Source organism: Centruroides vittatus, unplaced genomic scaffold, assembly GCF_030686945.1.
Source record: "Centruroides vittatus isolate TY-2023 unplaced genomic scaffold, ASM3068694v2 contig_5, whole genome shotgun sequence".
In the NCBI taxonomy this organism is placed as follows: Eukaryota; Metazoa; Arthropoda; class Arachnida; order Scorpiones; family Buthidae; genus Centruroides; species Centruroides vittatus.
Window position 1 is genome coordinate 4,223,757 of NW_027122286.1, and position 25,385 is coordinate 4,249,141.

At 34.7% G+C, this 25,385-nt stretch overlaps 1 protein-coding gene across 1 annotated transcript in view; it reads right to left on the reverse strand.

Annotated features, from left to right (window-relative positions):
- Positions 1–9,557, reverse strand: part of LOC136978248 (bleomycin hydrolase) — a 35,384-nt gene extending 25,827 nt beyond the window's left edge. The window contains exon 1 of the mRNA XM_067273931.1: positions 9,472–9,557. Coding sequence (XP_067130032.1) covers positions 9,472–9,541 — 70 coding nt within the window. The 5' untranslated portion in view covers positions 9,542–9,557. The remainder of the gene's footprint in view (positions 1–9,471) is intronic.
- Between the last annotated feature and the right edge of the window lie 15,828 nt (positions 9,558–25,385).

A 25,385-nucleotide genomic window follows, 5' to 3' on the forward strand; every position in this document is an offset into this window, starting at 1 on the left:
GTCAAATAAAAGACGTCTAGAATCTACAATATTGAGGTATCATGATCACAGAATATTATTGTAAACTCTCTCTCTCCATTTAGAACATAGAGTTAAGATAGTTTTAAGTTAGATCATTAATGTATATTATATTTTCTGGAAATTCATTAAATTTTATTTTGTTCTTGTTAAATTTGATTTATCTCTGACTCAAATCCATCCAGCACCGTCCAAACTTACTTGCGTCCCTCCCACTCGTTATTCCGCGAGGTTTAAAGCGTGTTAACCCACTAATTTCCTAGGTTAACTGGTGTCAGGAAAAACTAAATTACAGGGGTTCTTAAGCGTCCCTGTTACAGGATATCTTCATAGATTCCTGTCCAATTAAAATCTTAAGGAAGCCATCCTGGACTTTCGAGAGATCTAGGTTGGAGCCCGGTAAGCAGTGGATGGATTTCATTATAAATCATGGTTACCACCCTGGCGAATCTCACAACATAATTGATATCCACTACATGATTTGTACTTCATTCATGCGTTATTCGACAGGAAAAAAAGGAAATAAATCAAAGATGGATGATGATGACATAGCCACATTTGCAACATACTTATTCTTTGTAGAAAAAAGAAAAACATAAAAATAATAAATCAATGTTTCTTACCATTTTTACACTTTTTGCCCCTTTTGGAAATGACAACAGGGTGATAAAATGGGTGTTGTTATATTTAAACAAAGTAATAATTTATTATTTTTGTTTAATAATAGCAATTTTACCACCGTGTCTTTATTTTCTGATCTATGTAGTATATGCCTGTTTTTTTATTTCATCCCATTGAAAAAAATTTCCAGAAGATTACAAATTTACATTATTAATTTTTCAGTGGATGTATTTATCCATTGAGCCATTTTATAGAAAATGATTAAATGACCATCATATTCATTTCTGACTGGCTGCATCTGATTCATGTGATGAAAAAGTATATCGTGGGGACCTATTCTGAGCTCTTCCGATAACTCAACGACAGCAATACACAGGACATTCGATAAGTTCCCTTAGCAAAAGGCAGTTTATAAGCCATATAGTATATGTTTTCATTTGATAGTCTTGTTGAAATCTGGGTTTGTGAATAAATTTAGAATACAGTAGTAAACCGAAAATCGGAATCAATTGGGAACTGGGGTTGTTCAGATTAGGGATTTGTTCCGATTACCCATTATGTACGAATAAATATATTAACCTGTCCAATGTTCAAATTTTTCTCTGTTGCATATCTCTTCGTGTTGAATTTTCGCCGATTTTAAGCCTAACGAAAATTTTTATAATAATAATCGAGGCTACCGTATTGTTAAAAATTATTTCTGCATTTTGTACAAACAAAATAAATATATTGAAGAATATAAAAACATGAAAATTATACTTCAGAAGTAAATTTAGTATCAAAAATGTTCGATTCAGCACGACACAGTCCGACTGAAAATCGTGCCAATTACCGGCGATTCCGATTACCAGGGTTCTGATTTACGAGTCTCTACTGTACTTTTAATTGCAATTCTGTATTCATTAATTTTCAGAAAACAAACATAATTATTCAAATTACTTCTTTTATAATGTGATTCATTACAAAAATATGCTGTTTTTATCACATTTAGTTGTCTGATGATGATGAATTATTGAATTATTATATGACATACAATATGTATTTACATAAATTAGTTTTTATATGATATATATATATTATATAGTCTAAAAAATCTTGATATATATCTATATATATATATATATATATGTATATATATATCATATAAAAATCAAATATCTCTCATGTTTAACTGATTATATTTAAAGTTGAAATAGGATCTAACAAAATTTTAGTTTTACTAGTTTACAACATACAGCAAAATCTGATTTCTGTTATCACGAATTATCTTCAACCATCTAATGTTAAAATTAAAAAGCATGTCCCAAAACATTCACTTATAAACAGTGGTGATATTCGAAATATTTAACAAAGGGTTCGCTAGCAGAAAATTTTTCCCTGACCATCACAGACAAACGAAATGGAAGTTTTGGCTAGAAATAAATACAATATCTTTTCTTGCAATATATCTAACAATCAGTGGCGTATTTGGAACATAAGCCCTGGGCGAAGACCAGGTAACAATAGTATGTTAGTGTTGTTGACCTTTTTTTTTTCCTTGGGCAGAGAAATTTTTCGCCCCGAATGGCACTACTCATAGTAAACAGATGTCATCATCTCTCGTAATACAATACCTTTTTTATTTCACTGTCCATAGCCCAACACATGTTCCACGGCCATCTTGTATTATCTCGCGCGCATGGGATTGTGGGATCTCTCTTATGACTGCATCTAGTTTCAAGAACTCTCTTGAATCGATCACGATTAAACCTCGTTTCGGTCAAGATTGAAACGGCCGAGAGAGATTACACCAAGACATAGTCCCCGACCTTGCTCACAATCTAGATTGAAATGCTCGGTGCGAACGGGGTATAAGGCTCTAGTTTAGTAGTATTACAGAGTATAATATGTATATTTTAATATATTTAAAAAAAAAAAAAAAAAAAAAAAAACAAAACCACTGAGAAATGTTCCGTGTGTTTAACAAGGTTTGAGAAACTGAAAATTTTACCAACGGGTTTGGGCAAACCTGTTCGGAAAAACTGAAAATTTTAACAACAGTTTCGGCCGAACCTGTGCGAACCCGCTGAATATCACCACTGCTCATAAACCTTTCAAAGTAACACTCACCAACACCATAATCTAGTAAAATTTTACTGTAAATGAATGACTTCATCTGTATATAATTGACATTTTCAAGTTTAATTCCATAGTACAAAATAATAAAGTTAAATTAAACACTTAGGACTATTAGAATGTGTTTTAAATGAGCAAAATTCTAAGAATGTGCAATGAACTGAAAATGCCTGATATGGACTGGTTGTTAATGAACAGCACTTTTCAAAATGTAGAGATTAATCAATTTCTTTGAAGTTAACTGCTGTTCCCAATGAGCTAGAATACACTACATAGAATGGCAGTAGCAACACCAACTTTTAAAGAAAATTAAATATACATATGTATGTCCACCATTTTCCTTTTAGTCAAGGGATGTGCCATTTGTTATGTAAAGCAATGAGTTAGAACATTCTAACTCATTTGTGTAAAAGTGTGCAAAATAAAAGATTAGTTTTAACCTTAAATGAGATTAAGTAGAGTCATTTTGATTCACTCTGTGTTTTTTTTTTTTTAATTTTTAAAATAAATAACAAGACATTTCTTTATTTAACCCTTTATTTAAATGTTTCTAAACAAGACAAAATATTCTGTAGTGATAAATATGACACACTTTTCAAAAGTTTTGTAACAGCATTTGTTAGAATCAGTATTTTACAAAGAGAAATACACAACAAAGTCTACAGATGGTGTTAAAACCTAAGGGAGTATTCATTTTTTCTGTATGTATGAGAAATGTTGAGCAAAAGATTTTTTCCCCTCTCTAACCCATTATATCACCATAAGGACTTGCCTATGACAACAGGAAAGTTAATAATGAGCTACTACAAGTTAAATGCAAGACATTTTAGTATAAAACATTGCTCCATGATATTTTGAAATACACAAAACTCCAAAGATGATATATGCAATAAAAACAACTAGCAGCTGAAAGCTGTGTTTATATACTACATACAAATTTCTAATTAAATATCCATGTCTTTTATAGATGTATACAAAGCAAAAGTTAGTTGAACTGACAAAAAAGTTTTTGCACCTATTTTTGTAGTGTTTCTTAAAAATTAAAAAAGACTTAATGACACCATAGTCATTTTCATTCAGAAAAGTTATATGTTAAAAAGCACTAAATAAAGTTTATTTTGTATTAGTACAGGACAGATCAGACATAGATTAAGTCAAATTTCACAACTGTCTCATATTTTTCCATTCTTCAGACTGTCTCGTATTTACCAACATTGACCCTACAATTTTTTTTTAAAATAAAACTCATCACTACCCTCAAAATTAAGCTTTTTACTAAGCTTGATAATAATTAAAAATACAAAAAGTTACAAGTAAAGATTTCTTCTTTCAATAGTGAGACTAGTCATTTTTATAACATCTTAACTATCCACAATTAACAGAGAACGAAATTAAAACAGTTTACTTTATTTTGCCTATTTACCGTTTCCCTGAAAATAAGACTGTCTTATATTAATTTTTGCTCCCAAAGATGCGCTAGGTGTTATTTTTTGTATGGTATGGCTGCTTCTGGCCACCAGGGAGAGCTCATCACAGCACACTTGGGACAGTGTACAGTATGGCAGCAGGCGGCAGGCGGCGGGCCTCTTGATGCCTTGCCTGCATATTTACAAGTGATGGCCGCGGAAGGGAACATCAGGGTTGGTGGTAGGTGATGGTCTTCATGTTCTCCATGCAGCTGCTCTGCAACGGATGGTAAAGGTAGGGGACAATGGCAGCAGGCTAAAAAGAATCACAACTGCGTGCTCTGGTGTTCTGTTCGGCAGGCATGCTTCCAAACGAAAACTTTCCTAGGTCTTACTTTCAGGAGAGGCCTTATATTTAGCATTTCAGCAAAACCTCTACTAGGTCTTATTTTCAGGGAAACATGGTAACAATGCATTTCAGATTGGTAATTTTCCAATCCATCTTCAGGCTTATAGCTTCAGTGTCTAAGGTTGTTGTCTAAAACATAAACAAAAGGTTAATTAATGTTAATATCCTTTTGTTATCCAGAATGATGGATGTAGTGCACAATTTGTACACATCCTAATAGTACAGTTTCTACATATCAGTCTCTTTTACATACTGACATGTTTTTCTTGTCTATTTTTGGCAGACAAATGCAACACTTCTTCCATTTCCCACAATTATTAGCTCCTTATTAGTTTCTTAGAAGGATTTTAACTTCAACATTGTGGTTCACAACATGACAAAGGTCAAAATGGTTTTTCATTCTAAATATTTTCACAAGTTAAAACCAAAATTTTCACAAACTATAACTACAATTAAAATACAAGAACACTACTTATATTCTGCAAAAGAAAAAAAACACTGTCCAAAAAAAAAAAAATGTACAAATGTACAATTCAAAAATGTACAAGTGGATCAGATTGGCCAAAGTATACTATTGTGGCCGCCAGCGCTAGAGATCCCGAACACTGCCTGGCAACACTTGCCAATGAGAGTTGGCTGGCAACGTGAAAAGGAGGTGCGAAAAGTTCGCGGGTTTTTGCCTGGATGTTGGCCGAGGATGTCGGTGACAGTTCTCACCTTTTTAATAAAGTTTTTTTGTTACTGTTCGTGTTTGTCTGCTTAGTTCTAAAGATCAGTAGGATCGAATGACAAAGTGGTGACCCGAACGTGATGCGATTAACGAACTACCTGGACTTTCGACTGAATTGGATAGTGAACAACTCTGTGTCTTTGAAGGAACATTTTTAACAGGACATGCAGGTATGATCAGTTTCTGAATCGTAAATTCAATAAGACGACTAAGAGTGTGTGACTCGGGCTAAGCCTAATCAAAGACTATCCCGCTTTCCTTGTAACCGCATAGTTAGGCGCCCGAAATGGCGGAACAGAACGAGTTGGAAATTGGACGTGTACAGGCAAAAATGCCTATCTTCACTAAAACCAACATCAAATTATTTTTTGTGCAGCTAGACGCAGCTTTTGCCATTAATCGGATTACAAGTGAAAACACTAAGTACAACTATTTAGTCAATTCCCTGGACGCGGAGATTCTATCTAACGTCAGTGACTTAGTATTTGACCGTCCAGCCGAGGCTCCGTTTACTAAACTCAAAGATCGACTCCTCGAAATTTTTCAGAACTCCGCTGCTAAAGAGGCTAAAATTCTGCTTGAAGATCTGGCGTTAGGGGATCAGAAACCCAGCGTTTTACTCCATAAAATGAGGGAGCTTTCAGCGGGCAAGATTACCGAAGAATTTTTTAGAAACTTGTGGCTCCAATGTCTCCCCAAAAATATTCAGACAGTTCTGGCTGTTAGCGGTGATGAACTAGACAAGCTAGCCATCCTTGCTGACAAGGTTGCTGAACTTACAGAACCAACCCAACTGGCCAGCATCAACTTAGAAGCCGGAAATCCCATAATCAAAAATCTCGAAATGCAGATATTAGAACTCACAACGAAGGTTGCAGAACTTAATGTATCGCGTACTGCTCGTCCCCATTATCGTAGTAGAGAGAGAAACCGACATGACCCGAATTCGAGGTATCGCATTAGTTCATGCCCTTGAGGAAGAAGCCTCAACCATCAGGGATATTGTTACTACCATGATAAGTTTGGATCAGCTGCTAGGAAATGTCGTTCGCCGTGTTCCTTCGACCGAACTGCTGATCAGGGAAACGAGCGCAGCCAGCCGCAGTAACGGCCTGTGGGTCCAGCCTGGCTCCTAAATATAGCCGTCTGTTTGTGTATGACAACAAAACTGGCCTAAATTTCTTAATTGATTCTGGAGCAGATTTATCGATCATTCCCAATCGCACTAAGAATCAGCCTACAAAGGTTGAATTGTATGCTGCCAACGACTCTAAAATCTCGACGTATGGAACAAAGGTGCTAGAACTTGACCTCAACTTAAGACGTTCTTTCAGATGGGAATTTACCATAGCTGATGTGCAGAAGCCTATAATTGGTGCAGACTTTTTGGCCAACTTTGGACTCATTCTCGACATCAGAAACAGATTATTGGTTGACCCCCTGACTTCCCTTACTACACGAGGAAGATATTATACAGGACCACCTACTTCGGTCAAAACTATAATCAGCAATTCCCCAATGCAGGATATCCTCAAGGACTTTCCACATCTCACTCGTCCTCGACCGTTTTCAGATAAAGTCAGGCACAACACAATGCATTATATCGAGACACACGGTCCACCCGTATTTGCTAAACCCCGTAGATTGCATCTGGCTCAGCTGCAAGTAGCAAAGCAAGAATTCCAGCACATGATGGAGTTAGGTATATGCAGACCATCAAAGTCCAACTGGGCTTCTCCCCTCCATATGGTGCCGAAGGGTCATAACGATTGGAGACCTACTGGAGACTAACGTGCCCTGAATAGGATAACTGTTTCCGATCACTATCCAGTGCCACACATCCACGATTTTGGTCAAAGTCTACACGGAGCCCGAATATTTTCCAAGATCGATTTGGTTAGAGCTTTCCATCATATACCAGTTAACCCAGATGAAGTGCCAAAGACAGCCATTACAACGCCATTTGGGCTATTTGAATTCGTTTTCCTTCCTTTTGGTCTCTGCAATGCAGCCCAATCATTCCAACGATTCATGCACGAAGTTCTGAAAGGCTTAAACTTTTGTTTTTCATACCTAGATGACATCCTCATTGCTAGCACTTCGTGGGAGGAACATAAGATGCACATGCGGCAAGTGTTTCAACGCCTTGACAAGTACGGTCTGCAAATCAATGCATCCAAGTGTACTTTTGCTGCCCCACATGTATCATTCTTAGGATACATGGTGTCTCCCCATGGCGTTATGCCACTTCCAGAACGTGTATCTGCCATAACTCAACAGAAGCGACCACAGACCCTCAAACAACTGAGAAGGTTCTTAGGCATCTTGAACTTTTATCGTAGGTTTCTACCCCATGCGGCCCATCACCAAGCTCCTTTACACGACCTACTTAAAGGAGCAAAGAAAAACGACCAGCGCAAGATTAAATGGACTGACAATTCGATTCAGGCATTTGAGTCATGTAAGTCACAATTAGCAGATGCCACCTTACTACATCATCCTTCACCAAGTGCTACCCTTGCACTTCATGTCGATGCATCCGATTCTGCTGTGGGCGCTGCCCTTCATCAAGTTACAGCACAAGGTCTCCAGCCACTAGCGTTCTTTTCCCGCAAACTGAGTAACTCTCAGCGTCAGTATTCTGCATATGACCGAGAACTTCTGGCTGTGTATTTGGCTGTGAAACATTTCCGGTTTATGCTGGAAGCACGACAGTTCACCATTTACACAGACCATAAACCATTAACGTTTGCCTTCCAGCAACGACACGATAAGTGTACACCCCATCAGTTGAGACATCTTGACTTTATAGGACAATTCTCAACAGACATCAGACACATTTTGTAATGGCACTTTGGAATAATGGTTATATTCTTTGTTAACATGTAGTATTAATGCTATTATCAAGTGCTAGTGAAGAACTTATTTGACCTTAGTGTTAAGTTACAGTGGTATAAATTAGATTACTTTTTTTGGAATGACACAAGATATATAGAATGTCATGTTATTGAGAGTTGAGTTTCCAGGACTACTGTATTCTGATCAGGTCAATCAAATGTTGGAACAGGTGGATAAGAGGATGACAAAAATATGAAATAATTAGCTAATAATTCACATTTATTATGTGAATTATTAGACAATAAGCATAAGACTATTCTCAGTTTGAGAATAACCGAATGATTAATTCAGGGGATGATAAATAATATACATTCTCCTTCATTAAGAGGGTCTGCAGGTAGACGAAATTTGCAAAACACTAGCGTACCGCATTGCACGTCCCAAAGACGGTTCATATCAAAAGACAGATAGTTTTCCAACTTATCAAAAATTCATATTAATTTATGTTTTCTCTTACAATTTGAACACAAGAACTGTCGACAAAAGCATTCAAATCAATTAACCCCCATAGGTTATAAAAATTAATAAAATGTCGACTTAATGTGTGAGCACAATTTGCCTGGAGTTACTTGTTTGTTTTGTTAACATACGGCAATGCAACACTCTGGTGATCTCCCGGAAAGCATTACCCCTAGGCAAGTTTTTTAAAAGTGTAACTGGCCTCTATTCAGGCGTCAGTTTGTAAACTCCACGTGGCCAGCCCATCCAAGCGAGGCACAAACCCACAACCGAACTCCCAGTATTTGGGGAATGAAACCATTCAGTCACTGCCCGAAGTTACATCAGAGAAAGAGCATAAATAAAACTCGCAGAACATAGAAATATATTGAGCTTTTACACGATTTGTCCTTAAACGGATACTTTATGTCAAGAATAAAGAATTAATTTATTAACACATGTAAGATAAAGTTAATTAAAATTTGTGGTAAAGACTTGTACAGTACTTGCAGTATAAAAACAACACAACTGACAATAAACTTGTATAATAGAAATGTAAATAATTGCACAATTATTCAATAAAATAAGTTAGATCTACATATATTTAATCAGCAGTTACTTTTAGATGGTTTATTTACATATTTCCATACAGAAAAATGCCTAAAAGTAACTTCTCCCTATTATGTATCCCGGTATTAAGTTAGGCCTACGAGGCAAACTATGATCTAAACTTTACTTGGATTGATTCTCAAATAAAATTTCATAAATTAGTTAGCGAATAAATCTAAAATCATACGTATATATCACATAAAATAGCGCAATTGAAAATAACCTACCGAAAGACATTTTTTTCACTGTCAAAAACAAGTTCGAGTAAGTACGTATTGTACCTCCAAACCGTAACATAAGCTTCTCAGAATGAATCTGCACTTTATGGCGCTCCCTTCTGGTAAAAGACGTCAACGCCTAGAGAAAATTTTAACCAATAATCCAACTTTTTTGTGGGTTTGTTTAATTTACTCCGATTTATTAAGTAATCTGCGCATTATATATAATTTAATAATAAATTATAAGTACATGCAGATCATATGTAATAGCTCTACACCAGTGGCATAGCGTAGTGGGGGCGGCACTTTTAGGGGGCGTCAAAATTTCACAATAAATAATAATAATACAATACACCTGTACAATACACAATAATGATGACTGTTCTTGCCGAAAAGTTCTTTAGAATTACTGTATACTTTAGTCTTGTAAATTGAGATACCTAAATAAGGGGGCGGCGAATTTTCCTCCGCCCCGGGCAGCTGACACCCTCGCTACGCCACTGCTCTACACCGGTGATTCCCAATCTTTTTCGTGCCATCGTCCCTTAGTTCCATACACTTATACCCAACACTTCCTTTCCCCTGTGTAAGAAAGGTTTGGAAATATTCTTAGAAAGACTTTTCTTAGTCTTCTATAAACTTCACACTTTGTGTCTTATACATTGTTCTCAACATCTGGAGACCATTAAGCGCAATGTTTCTTCGTACTCATTTTAACAGAAGAAAGATTGCCAATGAGTCTGTGGTAACCGTTCGGCCAGTACCTAAAGAAAGGGGTGCAGTCACGTGATATAACGTCATTGCTCCGTCCAACAAAACAATTGTCCGCCATATTGGTTGCTGATTTCACGTTACCCTGCTTGATTACTTTATTACGTCAACGTGGAAGAAAGGAATTTTACTGGCTTTGCAGCCGATTTAAAAGATAATGATTTGATAAAATATAAAGAGAAAACTTCTCTTATAGAATTGGATCCATAAGAAATGAAACAAATGGATTTTTCATCCAACGATTTAACCACGTGGCCAACTATAGAACATGGAGAGACAGTAAATTATTTGGAAACTCCTTTACACAAAAACTCCTGATCAGCCGATTCCAGGATGTATTAGTCTGGAATTGCTATTTATGCTAAGATTGTCTTGATAGATATTTGTGTTTATACTGTATAGGTGTATGTAGGCTGATGAGGAGTTTTTGTGCCCGAAATGCATTCTACTAAAAATTTGATTGTGGTTAATTAAAGGCTAATTTTTGTAAAAATTTAGTCTATTTTGCTCCAGTCAGTCCCTGATGTGATAAGCCCTCCAATTTATTATAGCCATATTTATTAGGCTAATTAACTTAATCTTAATAATAGAGAGTTGCGCAACACAAAACCATAGTGACAAAAGAAAAAAATTAATGGTAATTATAAATACAACTTAACACAACTCAATGGTATTAGATCAGTGTTTCTCAACGCTCCAGGTGGGCGATTTTTCCATGTTGGGGGCGATTAGTAACAATTTATATTTTTGGGAGCGAAAAACAATTTTCTGGGGGCGATATAGCAAAACATTATATTAGGAATAATTCGATATTTTATTCATTATATCGTACAATAATTAAATAAATGGCATTCCTATAATCCTTCTTCCTTCCACTTTTAACCCTTTTTGTACCGTCCAAACAAAGAAATCGGTTACAATTAACACAAAAAGGTGATTTGCAATAACTTTTGACAAATTTCGAACCAAAGATAAACAAATTGGCTCAACTTCATTAGCTTCGAGGTTCGCACTAACAATAATTTTTCTGAACTAGTAAAAGTCTCTTTAATCCGAAAAAATCTTTAACGGTAGACTATCCCACAGCTCTTACAGTTTATAAACTCCTTTATTGTTTTTCTACAGATGCATTTCGGGCCAGTGTTTTCTTCCTGGTCCCTCTTCAGTGCTACAAAATAAATTTATTTTTTTAACTAAACAACGCGAGTAGATGACATTGTAAGAAACACTTTAAAACCGTTTCACTATACCCTAAGTTCTCCTTATGTTTCTTCACACTTTTACGGTACTTCTGTGTTCCATTTATGTTTCCTTACATACCGTATTTTCTGGCATATAAGATGACCTTTTAACCCATGAAAATCTTCTCAAAAATCGGGGGTCGTCTTATACGCTGGGTGTTGTCTTATAGGGCGAGTATATTCCAAACTCTATATTTTAACTGTAAAAGTAGGGGGTCGTCTTATACGCCGGAAAATACGATATATTTAATTAAAATAATATAAAGTACCATAATTTTGTATGACTAATCAGTGGATTATCTGTATTTACTCACACTTATAATTATCTAATTTATTTAATAAAAATAAATTAGACAATTATAAATGTGAGTTTTGTGGTGGGACAGGTTATATGCCAATTTTAAATTACTGTTATGAACTTATCAAACAGTTTTCATTTGTCTGAAGTCACTAAGGGCACGTTTAGAAATTCTAACTGGTGTTACTGGTAACTGCTGATAATTACCAAGGCGTTTAGAAAATGAGACCTAAATAACCAACTGTGTTTAAAAATCACTGTTGATGTTTTTGTCATATCATTTCATTTCTGTTTTATTATAAATGTTAAAATTTAGACATCTTTTGATAAACTTGTCGAATCATCATCATCATCATATGATTCTGAATCAATATTCGAAAGCAATGATATAATTAATATCATCTCCTGTCGACTTTCTGCCATGTTGAACACCACAAAATAACCAGAGTGTTTAAAAATGCACTAATCACCTGGAATAACCAGCTTTGATCAATGACGTCAGTCACCATTACCGCAATGGTTAGAATTTCCAAACACACTCTAAGAGTGTCTTTAGAAAATTTGAAAAATCCTTCACATGCTGCAGATATATTCATCTGCTTTTGGAATTTTTCCTAAAACCAACAGAGATACATATGCATACTTTGTTTTTAGTTCTCTTCTATTCTCTGTGCACTTAATTCATATTTTAATTGATCCTCGGTCCTCACAATATTATTAGGTATTCTTATTTGAATTGTTATCTTGAAAGCTGATAAGTTTCTTGCAATTATCTCCTAGCTATATAAAAACATGATTTTAGAAAATTTTGACAGTTAATCGCACGATATTTCAAGTATTTCAAAAATTTCAACTGTAGGAAGTTGTAAATTTCATTTAAAAATAAGGTTATTGTAAACATACATATATTTTATTGTGTAAAACTAATTATTTAAATTTAATTGAAAATGCTTATGTAAAATTTTTTTTCTGCAAGTTAACTTTACACCAGTGAAATTTATATATATGCAATAGTTAAGTATATAGTAAAAAAAAAAATATGTTTAAACATAGTTTTGTGGGACCCTTTGAGCTTCATCATGTTCCTGGGCCAGAAGTGCTTGGAGCTCTTCAGTTGTCAGCTTTTCTTGGTGTTCTTCAATGAGCTCCTCCACATCCTCCACCTCCACCTCCAATTCCAATTCTCGGGCCATCGAGATGATCTCCTGCACCACATCTGTATCCTCAGCTGGTTCTTCCTGGGTCAATTCAGGAACAAGCCTCTTCCAGGCTGAATTGAGGGTCTTCTGCACAACTTCTCCCCAGACCTTCTGGATGAGTCTGATTGCCACAAGAACATCAAACTTCTCTTTCCAGAACTTTTGGACGGTCATGTCTCTACAAAGCTGACATTCTTCAAACATCTTCATGAAGAGAGCTCTGGTGTACAGTGTTTTGAAGTTGGCAATGAGTTGCTGATCCATTGGCTGAAGGATGGCAGTGGCATTTGCTGGCAGATACTGCACCTTGATGAAAGGATAGCTTTCTTCCAGGATCTCCTCTGGGTCTTTTGAGTGACCAGGGGCATTGTCCAGTATCAGCAGGGCTTTGAGTGGCAGCTCTTTGTCCAGCAGGTATTTCTTTACAGCAGGAGCAAAGGTTTCCAGGATCCATTTCTTGAAGACAACCTGGGTCACCCAGGCTTTTTGGTTAGACTTCCAGTGGACAGGCAGGTTGGACTTGACAATGCGGTTCTTCTTGAAAACCCTGGGACTTTCAGAATGGTAAACTAGCAGGGGTTTGGCAACCCCTGGCAACGGCAAAAGAGTGGAAACATCATTTGCACTTGTTCGCAGAAAACCCGTTGTTCGCCTCACATAACTGCCGAATGGAAAGTCCGTTGTTCGCAGCCAGTCTGTTGCTCAAGTCACGTAACGGTCAAACAGAAAGTCCGTTGTTCGCAGTGCCTGTTATTCGAGGCACCACTGTATTTATCTTCAAAATTATTATATTTAATTGTATATAAAAATTTAATTTGTTTTGTAAATATTATGTTATATTTCTTTTTATAAATAATCCAAATTTTGAATATATTTTATGTTTCATTTTTCAGCTATATGTGTGACTAATAATACTTTAAATTGTAGATTAGACAAAAACGTTTTCATTTTAATTAAGTTGAGTTTCATATGGTCAAAATCTGTTTAAGTTCATTACTTAAAAAGATATTTTTCTGTTAGTTTAATATATTCTGCATTTGTAAGCATAATTAAGTAGATAAAAGTTATGATTTTGATTAATCTAAATATAAAATAAATATGAAGAGTTCAAAAATTGAAACTTGTTTTAATATATAAATGTGAATATCTAAGATACTGGAAAAAATGAAATTCCAGATTATATTCATTACTATAATAAAAAAATTGATAATAACTAGTAATCAATTGATAAATATTTATTTATATCTGTATATAAAAACTATACATTTTAAGATATGTGATCTAATGTGAAACAATTTGTAAAATACATATTTACAATACAGTTCTGCTTTGTTTATTTAAACTATAGTTCTGTGTGCCTTGATCCACTGAGACGAGGACCTTTTGTTGTTTTCTTTTTTACTTTTTTCTCGGGCGACTTTGTTTTAATCTCCGCTTTTGTCATTTTCTAAATAAAAATAAAACCTATAAGTAATTATTTTTCATATTTTTGTGTTGTATTTATTTAATAATTCAAAACACACAAGACATTAATATTATAATTATTTTAAAATTAACAAGAAAATTTTCTTGTTAATTTTAAAATAATTATAATATTAATATAAATTACTACTATATACTTTTAATTGCTTAAACTCACTAAAACATTTAAATAACAATTAGTTAATTTGAAATAATAAATTTTTTATACAGAAGTTATATTAACGAAAAACAAATATCTATTCTTCATATAATAAGAAATTTAATATACAAATAAATTGGATTTTATTTATTGCTCTTGTCTCTGAATGATTACAGGCCACTGATCTCAATTTTTGCTTATTGCAAGTGAACTTTATCTTTCATCAGATTAATCATAAATAAGAAATAGGGTTTAGTTTAAGACTATTCACCACATTAAAAATCATAAAAAATCCTATTCAAGTTTGAATCCAGATAAACAAGAAAGTCAAATTCTTTTTAAATTTATTATTTTAATATATAAATATAAAACAAAACATTTACTCAATAACAATATTTACTGAGTTGAATTCCTTAAGAAAAATTATCAGTTACACAAAAACTTCAATTTGTCTAAATTCAATTATTGACTTGTATCAGATTGAAAAGGTAAAATTTAGACATTTTGAAAAACCTTTATTGACAATTAACTTAAATATGTTTTTAGAGGAAATGCTTCATCTCCTATAATGACATGCGGCATTAGTATTTCAGTGCCAGGTAGATATTTTTCTTTTGATACATTTAAAGTATCCACCGATAAAGTTTTTCCAATGGTTGAATTAGAGAATATTCCCCCGTCACTATTTTTGCCATACGCACCTATATCCACACATATAAATTTATAATTGGCATCAACGATCGCCATCAGTACAATTGAAAAAGTTTTTTTTTATAGTTAAAATAAAGAGATCCACTGTTAGCAGGAGCTGTTATGACGTGTTTGCCATCTATGGCACCAAGGCAATTGGAAAAGTTCCATACGAGCCAAAATTCCACTGATATCTTTAACCATTTTTTTTTCTTTGGTAGGTGTTGGCATGCATTCTTCTGTCATTTCTTGTGTGATAGCAGTACATACTTCTACAATTATATTATGCACACCAAGTCGATAACTGTACGTTATAGTTAGGTAGGAGTATCTGATTGCCAAAAATCTGCAATAAAATTAAACAAGTCATTTTTTGTTTCAGATTGCAACTGCAAGAAAACATGGGCTTTACTACGCGAAGCATTCCGAAGAGCCATAAAAAAAGGAAAAGAAACTAAAAATGGACAAGCTAGTGTATCTAGGAAAAAATGGAAATATGAGGACGAGATGTCTTTTCTATTGTCGTATTTCAAAGAGTATACCTATTGGCAATGTTCCAGCTAACCATGTAGACAAAAATAGTGATGCTGAAGAAAATTGCTCATGAAGATAATCAAGCAAAGTCAGCTTCTCCTGAAGCTATAATAGCACACTCCACTCCACCTCCAAAGCGGCCAAATATTACCGAAGCAACTGTGATCTAGCCATCTACCTCTAAGAAGACGCATTCAATTTCAAGATCTTCACAAAACTATGCTCCAGTGCAAAACATGACTAAAATTCGCAAAGAAATAATTCCGCAACATATTTCCGGTGAGACTCCTTCAAACATGCTATTGAAATTTATATTAGAAAATAAAGCGAAGACCAACGACATTAAGCAATTTTTTGATAGTATTGCTACCACAGTTCAGTCATTCCCTCCTCGAGATAGAGCAATAACAAAAGCTAAAGTATTTAGAGTGATATCAGAAATGGAGCTAGACGTTCTAGGTAGAGATTCAAGTACCCATTCTGAATATGTAAGTTTGCCCACATCGTATGAAACGCAAATACCAGAACAACGAAACGATTTGTATAACACACCATCATCACATTAGCCCTCACCCAGATCAGTACAATGGAACAACATTTCTAATGATGAGTCAGGACTACAAGGAGTCAACAATATCCAAGAACCAGAAATACGACGACTGGACAACATACAAGAAACAACACCTGAATACTCTGTACAACATTATTTTACTACATATGCCCCAGAATAAAACAAATTTTGTTATTTCTATAATAAGTTTACCTGAACCAAATTTTGTACCAAAATTGAAAAGAGGATAGTTGCAGGTACTCTTAGGGTGCATATACTTTTCGTTTTGTGTGGATCGATCTGTAAAAGAGGATCAGTCCTTGTCACGTAATACAGATAGCTTCTGTCATGGCGGAAATTATACAAGTAGAATCGAAGATGGCGGCAAACATTTGTTAGTTAATAATAGTCTTTTCTTGTTAACATATACTGCGTTTTAAAAATATTATACGTATAATATCTTTGAAACTCTGTATATGTTAACAAGGGTCAATTAATTAACTTAAAATAATCCATTTTATCTTTCGATATTAAAACTGTAGTTAGTACTAAACGACATACGCTGTTATGAATTATCGTTTATTTGACAAAATTATTTGTGCTCATTCATACGAATTTTTAAATCGTATTACTATGTGAATAAAATTGTTTTCCACAAAATAAAATTTAAATAAAAATTTCACAAAATTAAAAAATAAAACTTGCAGAAAAGATGAAAGTGCACGCCATACATTCTTGACGTACTGTACAACTTCGCAAAATTGTCTCTAAATACTTATTTTTTCATCTCAGTTTATCGGATATTTTAATAATGATGTTTTTACTTGCCATTTATAAGTTTTAAATAAGTTTCTTTGTTAACAATTAAAAAATCTTCGTCATTTACTGTAAGCTTAACTTCAATCATGGTAGCCGCCATCTTTAATCTCTTTTATCCGATCCAAACGATCCTATCCTCCGCTCAGATTAGTTTGATTGCGATCCAGTTGATCCTAGACGGCGTTTGTATACGCAAATAGAGATTGATCGGATCGTAGTAGTTCCTTTGTATACACGATTTGAACGATCGAAGTGATCAGTTTGATTCCAAAAGTATATGCACCCTTAGTAACGTTTTGTAAAATTTTAATATCCACATGAACAATAAAGCTCTTACATCAAACAAACGGCTACTTTTTCTCTAGGCGATAAAGACTCCTCGAACTTTGTGTCTTGCTTAGTTATCATTGGTTTAATTCTAGTTACAATGGTCTTGAACTTATATTTACTCATCTGAAAATATTTCAAAAATCTGTTCTCATCGTCCACAAGCTCCTTGGATAATGTGTAGAATTTTTCTTCTTTTTTTCGTTTTACATTTATGGGATGAACAGCAAACCTTCTTCTTCTTTTTTTTTTTTTACTTGCTTTTATACGCAACCTGATTCTTTTTCTTCTTCTAGTAAAATTGCCATCACGGCTAGTTCTTCTATCGAAAATTTTTGGAACATGGTACGCACGTGCACTTCCTAGTATGCCCGAAAGCGTCTGTGCATGCTGGGTTGTAGATGTGAAAGCAATTATCTGTGCCGTGTCTGCCGCGTTACGTGCTGGTAGATGTGAATGAAGCTTAAAGGTTGGTTCACATCTACAGACACCGTACGTGGCAGACACGGCACAGACAATAGTTTTCACATCTACAACCCAGCATGCACAGACGCATTCAGACATACTAGGGAGTGCACGCACTTATATCATAAAGAAATGTATATTCCCGAACTAACTCAATTGATTTCTCTCGATTCATCCTTTTAACCAAGCATTGACGATGGCGTTCATACTAACTGTGCCGACTCCTACAGACATGTACAAACACGCGCCGGCACAGAGAAAACATTCTCGTAGACAATGCCGGCCCGTGTCTGTGCGGACACGATCCGCTCACGCGCCGTATATGGAAATATGCCATTGAAAATGTATGTAATAATATTTTTATGTGTTACATGTCTGCCACGTACGGTGTCTGTAGATGTGAACAAACCTTAATTCGTTACCTTTTATATAATTTTTATTTGTGTAGAAATATAAATAATAAAAATCTGATTTTATTTTGTAAACTTCAAAAACGCATAAACTATCTACAGTACAAGTAGGTAGTTATATCATTACAGTAATTATAAAAAAACAACAAATTATATTTTGATAAAATTATACTTAACATTATTTCGCAGTTTTAGATAAGTTTTAGATAATAGCGAAGTTTTAATTAAACGCGAAAACGTGTACGTCGGACGTTCAGCGACGCTTTCCTGTAAGCCTAGAAGTTTGACAATGGCGTTTGGAAAGTCAGCGGAATCGTGCTCGACATTCCAAACGTCATTGTCAAACTTCTAGGCTTACAGGAAAGCGGCTCTGAACATCCGACGTACACGTTTTCGCGTTTAAAACTTCGGCCTTCAACTTCGCTAATATGCGTATTGTTGCACTTTTACTCGAAAGAGAATTTTTTAATTGTGCTTTACATTTATTTTCTTTTTTAAACCAAAAAGTTTGTCTAAATGTTATAAAACAATTTATTATTTTTCTTTTAATGTCATGACATTTTTTAAAATGAATTTTCTGAGTTTCAAAATTGGAATTTATATTTTCAATTCGGAATTTCTTTCAGTCTTGTTTCTTTTTCAAAAGAACATTCTCCAACGATCTTAATTTTGTTTCTATATATAATAGCAATCGATTTGTGCTTTTAGCAGCATAAACTAGTAAACTTTTCTTGTAACTAGTCAAAAATACTAATTTTCTTAAATTTGTATCTATATAAATGGCATCTTTGAAGCATACAGATTCAAAACGTTCATTACATATTTTCCCGTTTTCTCTTATGTTCGATAATTTACAGCTTAAAATATAATATAATACGTTATTTTCTGTATTAGATAGAAGTTAATCCACATTCACTGCATCCCATTCTTCCCATTTTAATGTTTTCAATGCAATTAGTTCGTCCTTTCAATTTTCTAGTTCCATCAACTCCAGTTTTTCTCATTGATCATCGGGAAAATGTACCTGAAAATCAGATTATGTGTATCATTTCAGATATTAAGACAGCGCGTTTTGATTTAAATAATTTATGCTAATATTTATTTAATTGCATGGAACTTATTAAATAATTATGTAATTGCAAACTACAACATAACCAACATATAAGTAAAAATATATTATAACATAAGTAGTCTCATATTAGTAATATATATAAGTTATTACTAAAAAATAGATTGATATGATATTTTATAATATATATCTGTATAAATTATATATTTTATACATTATCTATATATATGTTACAGTCAAACCCCGTTTTTAGTTAGAACGCGTTTTAACTAGTTGAAACTAGTTTATACTAGATGTCTTTGTTAAAACCCGTTTTGTCTAGTTAAAACTAGTTTTAACTCAAATTCATTTTTGACTAGCAGTAAATTCTAGTTTTAACTAGACAAAACGGGTTTTAACAAAGACATCCAGCATAAACTAGTTTCAACTAGTTAAAACGCATCCTAACTAAAAACGAGTTTTGACTGTAACATATACATGTTTATAGAATATTAAATGTATTCAATGTGAGGTATATTTATAAGACAACTTAATTCCTGCACAATACACATCCATACTTATATATTTATACTATTATTTATTAAACTAAAATAATGTATTAAAGTGGCTTATGATAAATACTGTATTATCTATATATATAATCGAGACGAGTTGATGATAATGATAATAATAATAATAATAAAAGTAAAAAAAAAAAAAATAATAATAATAACTCTCCCGTGGTCACCACATGGTGGTGGTGGGAGAGCCCAGTAATTTTACTGATCCATAGGGCAATGCAGGCTGGAGCACAAGCTCCTGGTAGGGACACCCATGCCAGTAAGGTCTATGGGGAGAAATGAAGCTAAGAGTGACCACACCCACATTCTGTGGAGATATTTATTATGGTAATAACCAAATCAAAGTGTGATACCGGCTCGGACGTCGCCTGGGTTAACAAGGTCCGCGTTCATAGGTTAGGCAGAGGCTCAGGTTCGAAAAATAGGCCACAGTCTCCCTTGGTTACCGGTGGCGAAAGCAGCACCGGCCCAAGCATGGCTACTGCAATGCCCTCAACAGATGTGAGGAACCAACCCAGCCTTGGTGTTTCTGTGGCAATGCATCCACAGACCACAAAGGCTGGAAAACCACACCAACGGATGAAATGGACAGTAGAAATGAACGAGTTTATCATCCGTACTTACTACACCATTACAAAACTCGAAACAAACATGACAGCATACAGACAACAACTACACCATAGATTCACACAACAGTATCTTCATCTCACTGTCACCGAACAAAGGGTTGTTGATCAAAAAAGAACAATTATACACAACAACCTTATTCCACAAACAACACTTGAACTTATCAAACAACAGGTTGCTGATCAAATACATCAACAGGCAGAAACATCTAACATTAATGAAGATCATGTAACCTGTCAGGATAATCCAGCAACAAGTATTGATAATAACACACATACAACAATTGCCACTAATGATACTACAGACACTTCCTCATCCATCACTGATAACATAGACATGGATTTAGTTAATACGCTCTCACTTATATTTCAGGAAACACTCACTAAATATACAGGTACAGATCCCACACAACGACCACGAATACCAAAAATCGACACGTCAAAAGAAGTAGGAAAAACACTAAATTATTTAAACACTCACTTACTACCACACTACATTCATTCAATTTCTACATTCGCAGACATTATACATTAGTTTATGCTGGGGCAGTCACAGTAGTGTCACACCATGGGCTGAAAGTACAATCACAGACAAATACACAGAAAACACAATTCTATCACAAGCCTGCCTGGCAGAGAAGAATAGAAACACAAATAAATGGCATTAGACAGCAATTAGGCAGGCTGACACAATACACTAAAAACAACATAACACCCAAATTAAGGAAACAGATCAAAAACATTTTCAAGAAAATAAAAACACACACAAAACATGAACATCACAACACACGCATTACAGAATACATTGATACACTAAAACAAAAACTTGCTGCCAAAGCACGTAGACTCAAACGATACAAAACATATACACTACGAAAACAACAAAATAAATTATTTACAAACAATGAAAAACTCTTTTACAGACAAATTAATAACAAAGCAAACACTGATACACAGCACAGTGGCACACCAACAGCAGAAGAACTCACAACATATTGGTCTTCTCTTTGGTCTAGTGCTGTCACGCATAATGCTGATGCAGGCTGGATCGAGGAGGAGAACAGAAACTTGCACAACATACCAACTATGCCCTGTGTTGAAATAAACATACATGATTTCCAATACACTGTTAACAGAACACACAACTGGAAGACACCTGGTGTAGACAACATTCACAATTTTTGGTACAAAAAGTTCACATCACCGCACCAGGAACTAGCTAAACACCTAACACACATCATTACCAATCCACAAGACATGCCAAATTTTCTTACTCAGGGCATCACCTACATGAAACCTAAAAACAATACCACAGACCCCACACGATACAGACCAATTACATGTCTTCCAACACTCTACAAATTATTGACATCCTGTATCGCAAACAAAATATACAAACATGTTGAAGAACACGACATTCGTTACGGAACAACAAAAAGGTTGCCGTAGAAATCAGAGGGGATGCGAAGAACAGTTACTCATAGATTCAGTCATTCTACGGCAAGCACACAAACAACACAGAAACATACACATGGCATATATAGACTACAGAAAAGCATTCGACAGTGTTCCACACAGTTGGCTGCTACATATCCTACACATGTACAAAATACATCCATCACTCATTGCATTCTTCCAAAACACTACGCAGCACTGGAGAAAAACACTACATCTCAGGGCCCATAACACTTCCATACAAACAAACCAAATTTTTATTAAGCGAGGAATTTTTCAAGGAGATTCCTTGAGTCCTCTCTGGTTCTGCTTAGCCCTGAACCCATTATCCAACATGTTAAACAACACACAATATGGTTACAATATCAGACACGAAAAAACAACACAGTTTACACTGTCGCATCTCATGTACATGGATGACATAAAACTTTATGCATCCACACAAAAACAACTTCGTCAACTCCTACAAATCACACATTCATACACCAAGGACATGCAAATGGAATTTGGCCTACATAAATGCAAAACACTTCACATAGAAAAAGGAATCATGAAGAAAGAAAATTTTGCGCTTGGAAATGGAGACGTTATTGAATCCATGGAAGAGGGCGAGTTCTACAAGTATTTAGGATTCCAACAAGCCAAACTAACAGAACATACACAAATAAAGCAAAGATTAATTAAAGAATACCAAAGTAGGTTAAATGCTATTCTCAGAACACAGTTAAATGCAAAACATACAGTCAAAGCAATAAACACATATGTCATTCCAGTACTTACATATTCTTTTGGAGTTATACATTGGACTCACACAGATCTTCAGCAACTCCAAAGGAAAACAAGAACTACACTTACTAAGCATAAACAACATCATCTTAAAACCGCCACAGAGAGATTAACCCTTCCACGTAAAGATGGCGGACGTGGCCTGATTGACATAGTTAACCTTCACTACAAACAAATACAGTCACTGCGAGAGTTTTTCTACATTAAACAAGAAACATCACAATTACATAAAGCAGTAACTCTAGCAGACTCAAATAACACACCATTAAACTTGCACTCACATTATATGGACACAACACAACATATAAAAAGCATAGACACCATTAAGCAATCATGGGCTCGAAAGGCACATGGCAGGCATCCTTATGATCTGGCCCAGGATTTTGTTGACAAAACTGCGTCAAACAGCTGGTTAGCTCGGGGATGCCTCTTTGAGGAGACGGAAGGATTCATGATCGCCATACAGGATCAGGTCATAAATACTAAAAACTACAGGAAATACATACTCAAAGATACAACACTCACAAATGACACATGCAGAAAATGTCACTATACAACTATACAACACATCACCTCTGGTTGCAAGCTCTTGGCACAGACAGATTATTTACACAGATATAATCAAGTAGCAAATATAATACACCAAGAGCTTGCAAAGAAACACAAATTAGTAGACATCCACGAACCATACTACAAATACATTCCACAGACAGTATTGGTAAACAACACGCACAAAATGTACTACGACAGAGCCATAATCACAGATAAAACAATTTACCACAACAGACCAGACATCACACTCATTGACAAACACAATAAAATCACATACATTATAGACGTATCCATTCCAAACACTCACAATATACAAAACGCATGCACTGAAAAAATTAGCAAGTACACAGAACTCGCCCAGGAAATAAGGCATCTGTGGAGGATGGATAGGGTGCTTATTGTACCTGTTGTTCTCTCCTCTACAGGTGTCATACCACATACACTACACAAAAGCCTGAGCACATTACAATTGAATAGAAACACATACATCACACTACAGAAGGCCACTATATTGAATACATGTCATATTGTGAGAAAATTCCTGAATACAGACAGACACACACACTGATACGCTTCTTTAATTTCTGTTTTGATTACTATGCCTTGACTTTGGTCCGGCATAGTACGCAGCCACCGGTGTTAACCGAGTATATCTCACTTAACCCAACATAATAATAATAATAATCAGCGCAGAGCCCAAACGGTTAGGAGTTGAAAGTTGAAATTTGGTATACAGTTAGGGTACGTCACGAGAACGCACACTAAGAAGGGATTTTTCGAAATTCCTCCCCATGGGGGAGAGAGACAGGATTAAGTCTTAACACTTCCATCAACGATGGAAGTGTTACGTAACAATGGAAAGTGGAAATGGAAAGAATGAAGTGTTAAGAGAAAGCGAAGTGCAAGACGCAGATGCAGTTTTTTTCGAAATCGAACATATTTTTAGACCTATCTAAAAATTCTGTAATTAGTCTGGAAACAGGAAGGACCCAATTCTTGCATTCTGTGAAAACGGGTAAGGTTGACTATAACGTAATAATCTTAATATTCGCTAAAACGGTTAGGAGTTGAAAGTTGAAATTTGGTGCACAGTTAGGGTACCAGATATAAGTTCCAAAGTGTTAAGTAACAATGGAAGTGTTAAGTAACAATGGAGAACAGGAGAAAGCGACGTGCAAGATTTACGTGCGCTGGAAAAAAAAAAAAAGAAAAAAGAAAAAGAGTAATATGTTGGAACATATTCAATTTTCAAATTTAAACAGATTAGTTCGATTTTTCTCGATCTTTCTTCTTTAGTACATTCGATGAAAATCGAAGGATATAATCAGAACACGTCGTGAAAATCGAACAATATTAGAACATTCGATTTTCAAATTCGACCTTTCTTTAGAAATACTTAGTTCGTTGATGAAATTACTCTCTTTTTTTGTGACTATAACGTAATAATCTTAATCTTCGCTATCGTTACTTTTGCCCGAGCAACGCCGGGCCTACTTGCTAGTTAAAATATATTTATTATTCACCAATCAATTCAATATTAAATTATACCTTATATATTTTATATTCTAAATTACAAATCTACTGTAATTTACAATACATTTTATTAAAATAAAGTAGATTTGTATAATTAAGCTGATCGAGAAAAAATTATCTAAAATTAAACGCCGAATTATAAAGGTTTTTCGGTTTTTTAATATTAACTTTATGATTAATACAAATAAACAGTATATCATCATTAGCCGAAATATTGTCTATACATTTTTAATATCAATAACCTTTGATTAATTTGCAGACACCGGACGTATAGATAATGAAATTTATTCACGAAGCTCTCATTCCAATCTCGCTAAAACATTGTTTAAAAGAATAATGGCGGCTTAAAGTCATGTGATCACAAACTGCCAATAGAAAAGCGTTAGTTATATGGCTCATTATAAGCTCTCTATCAGT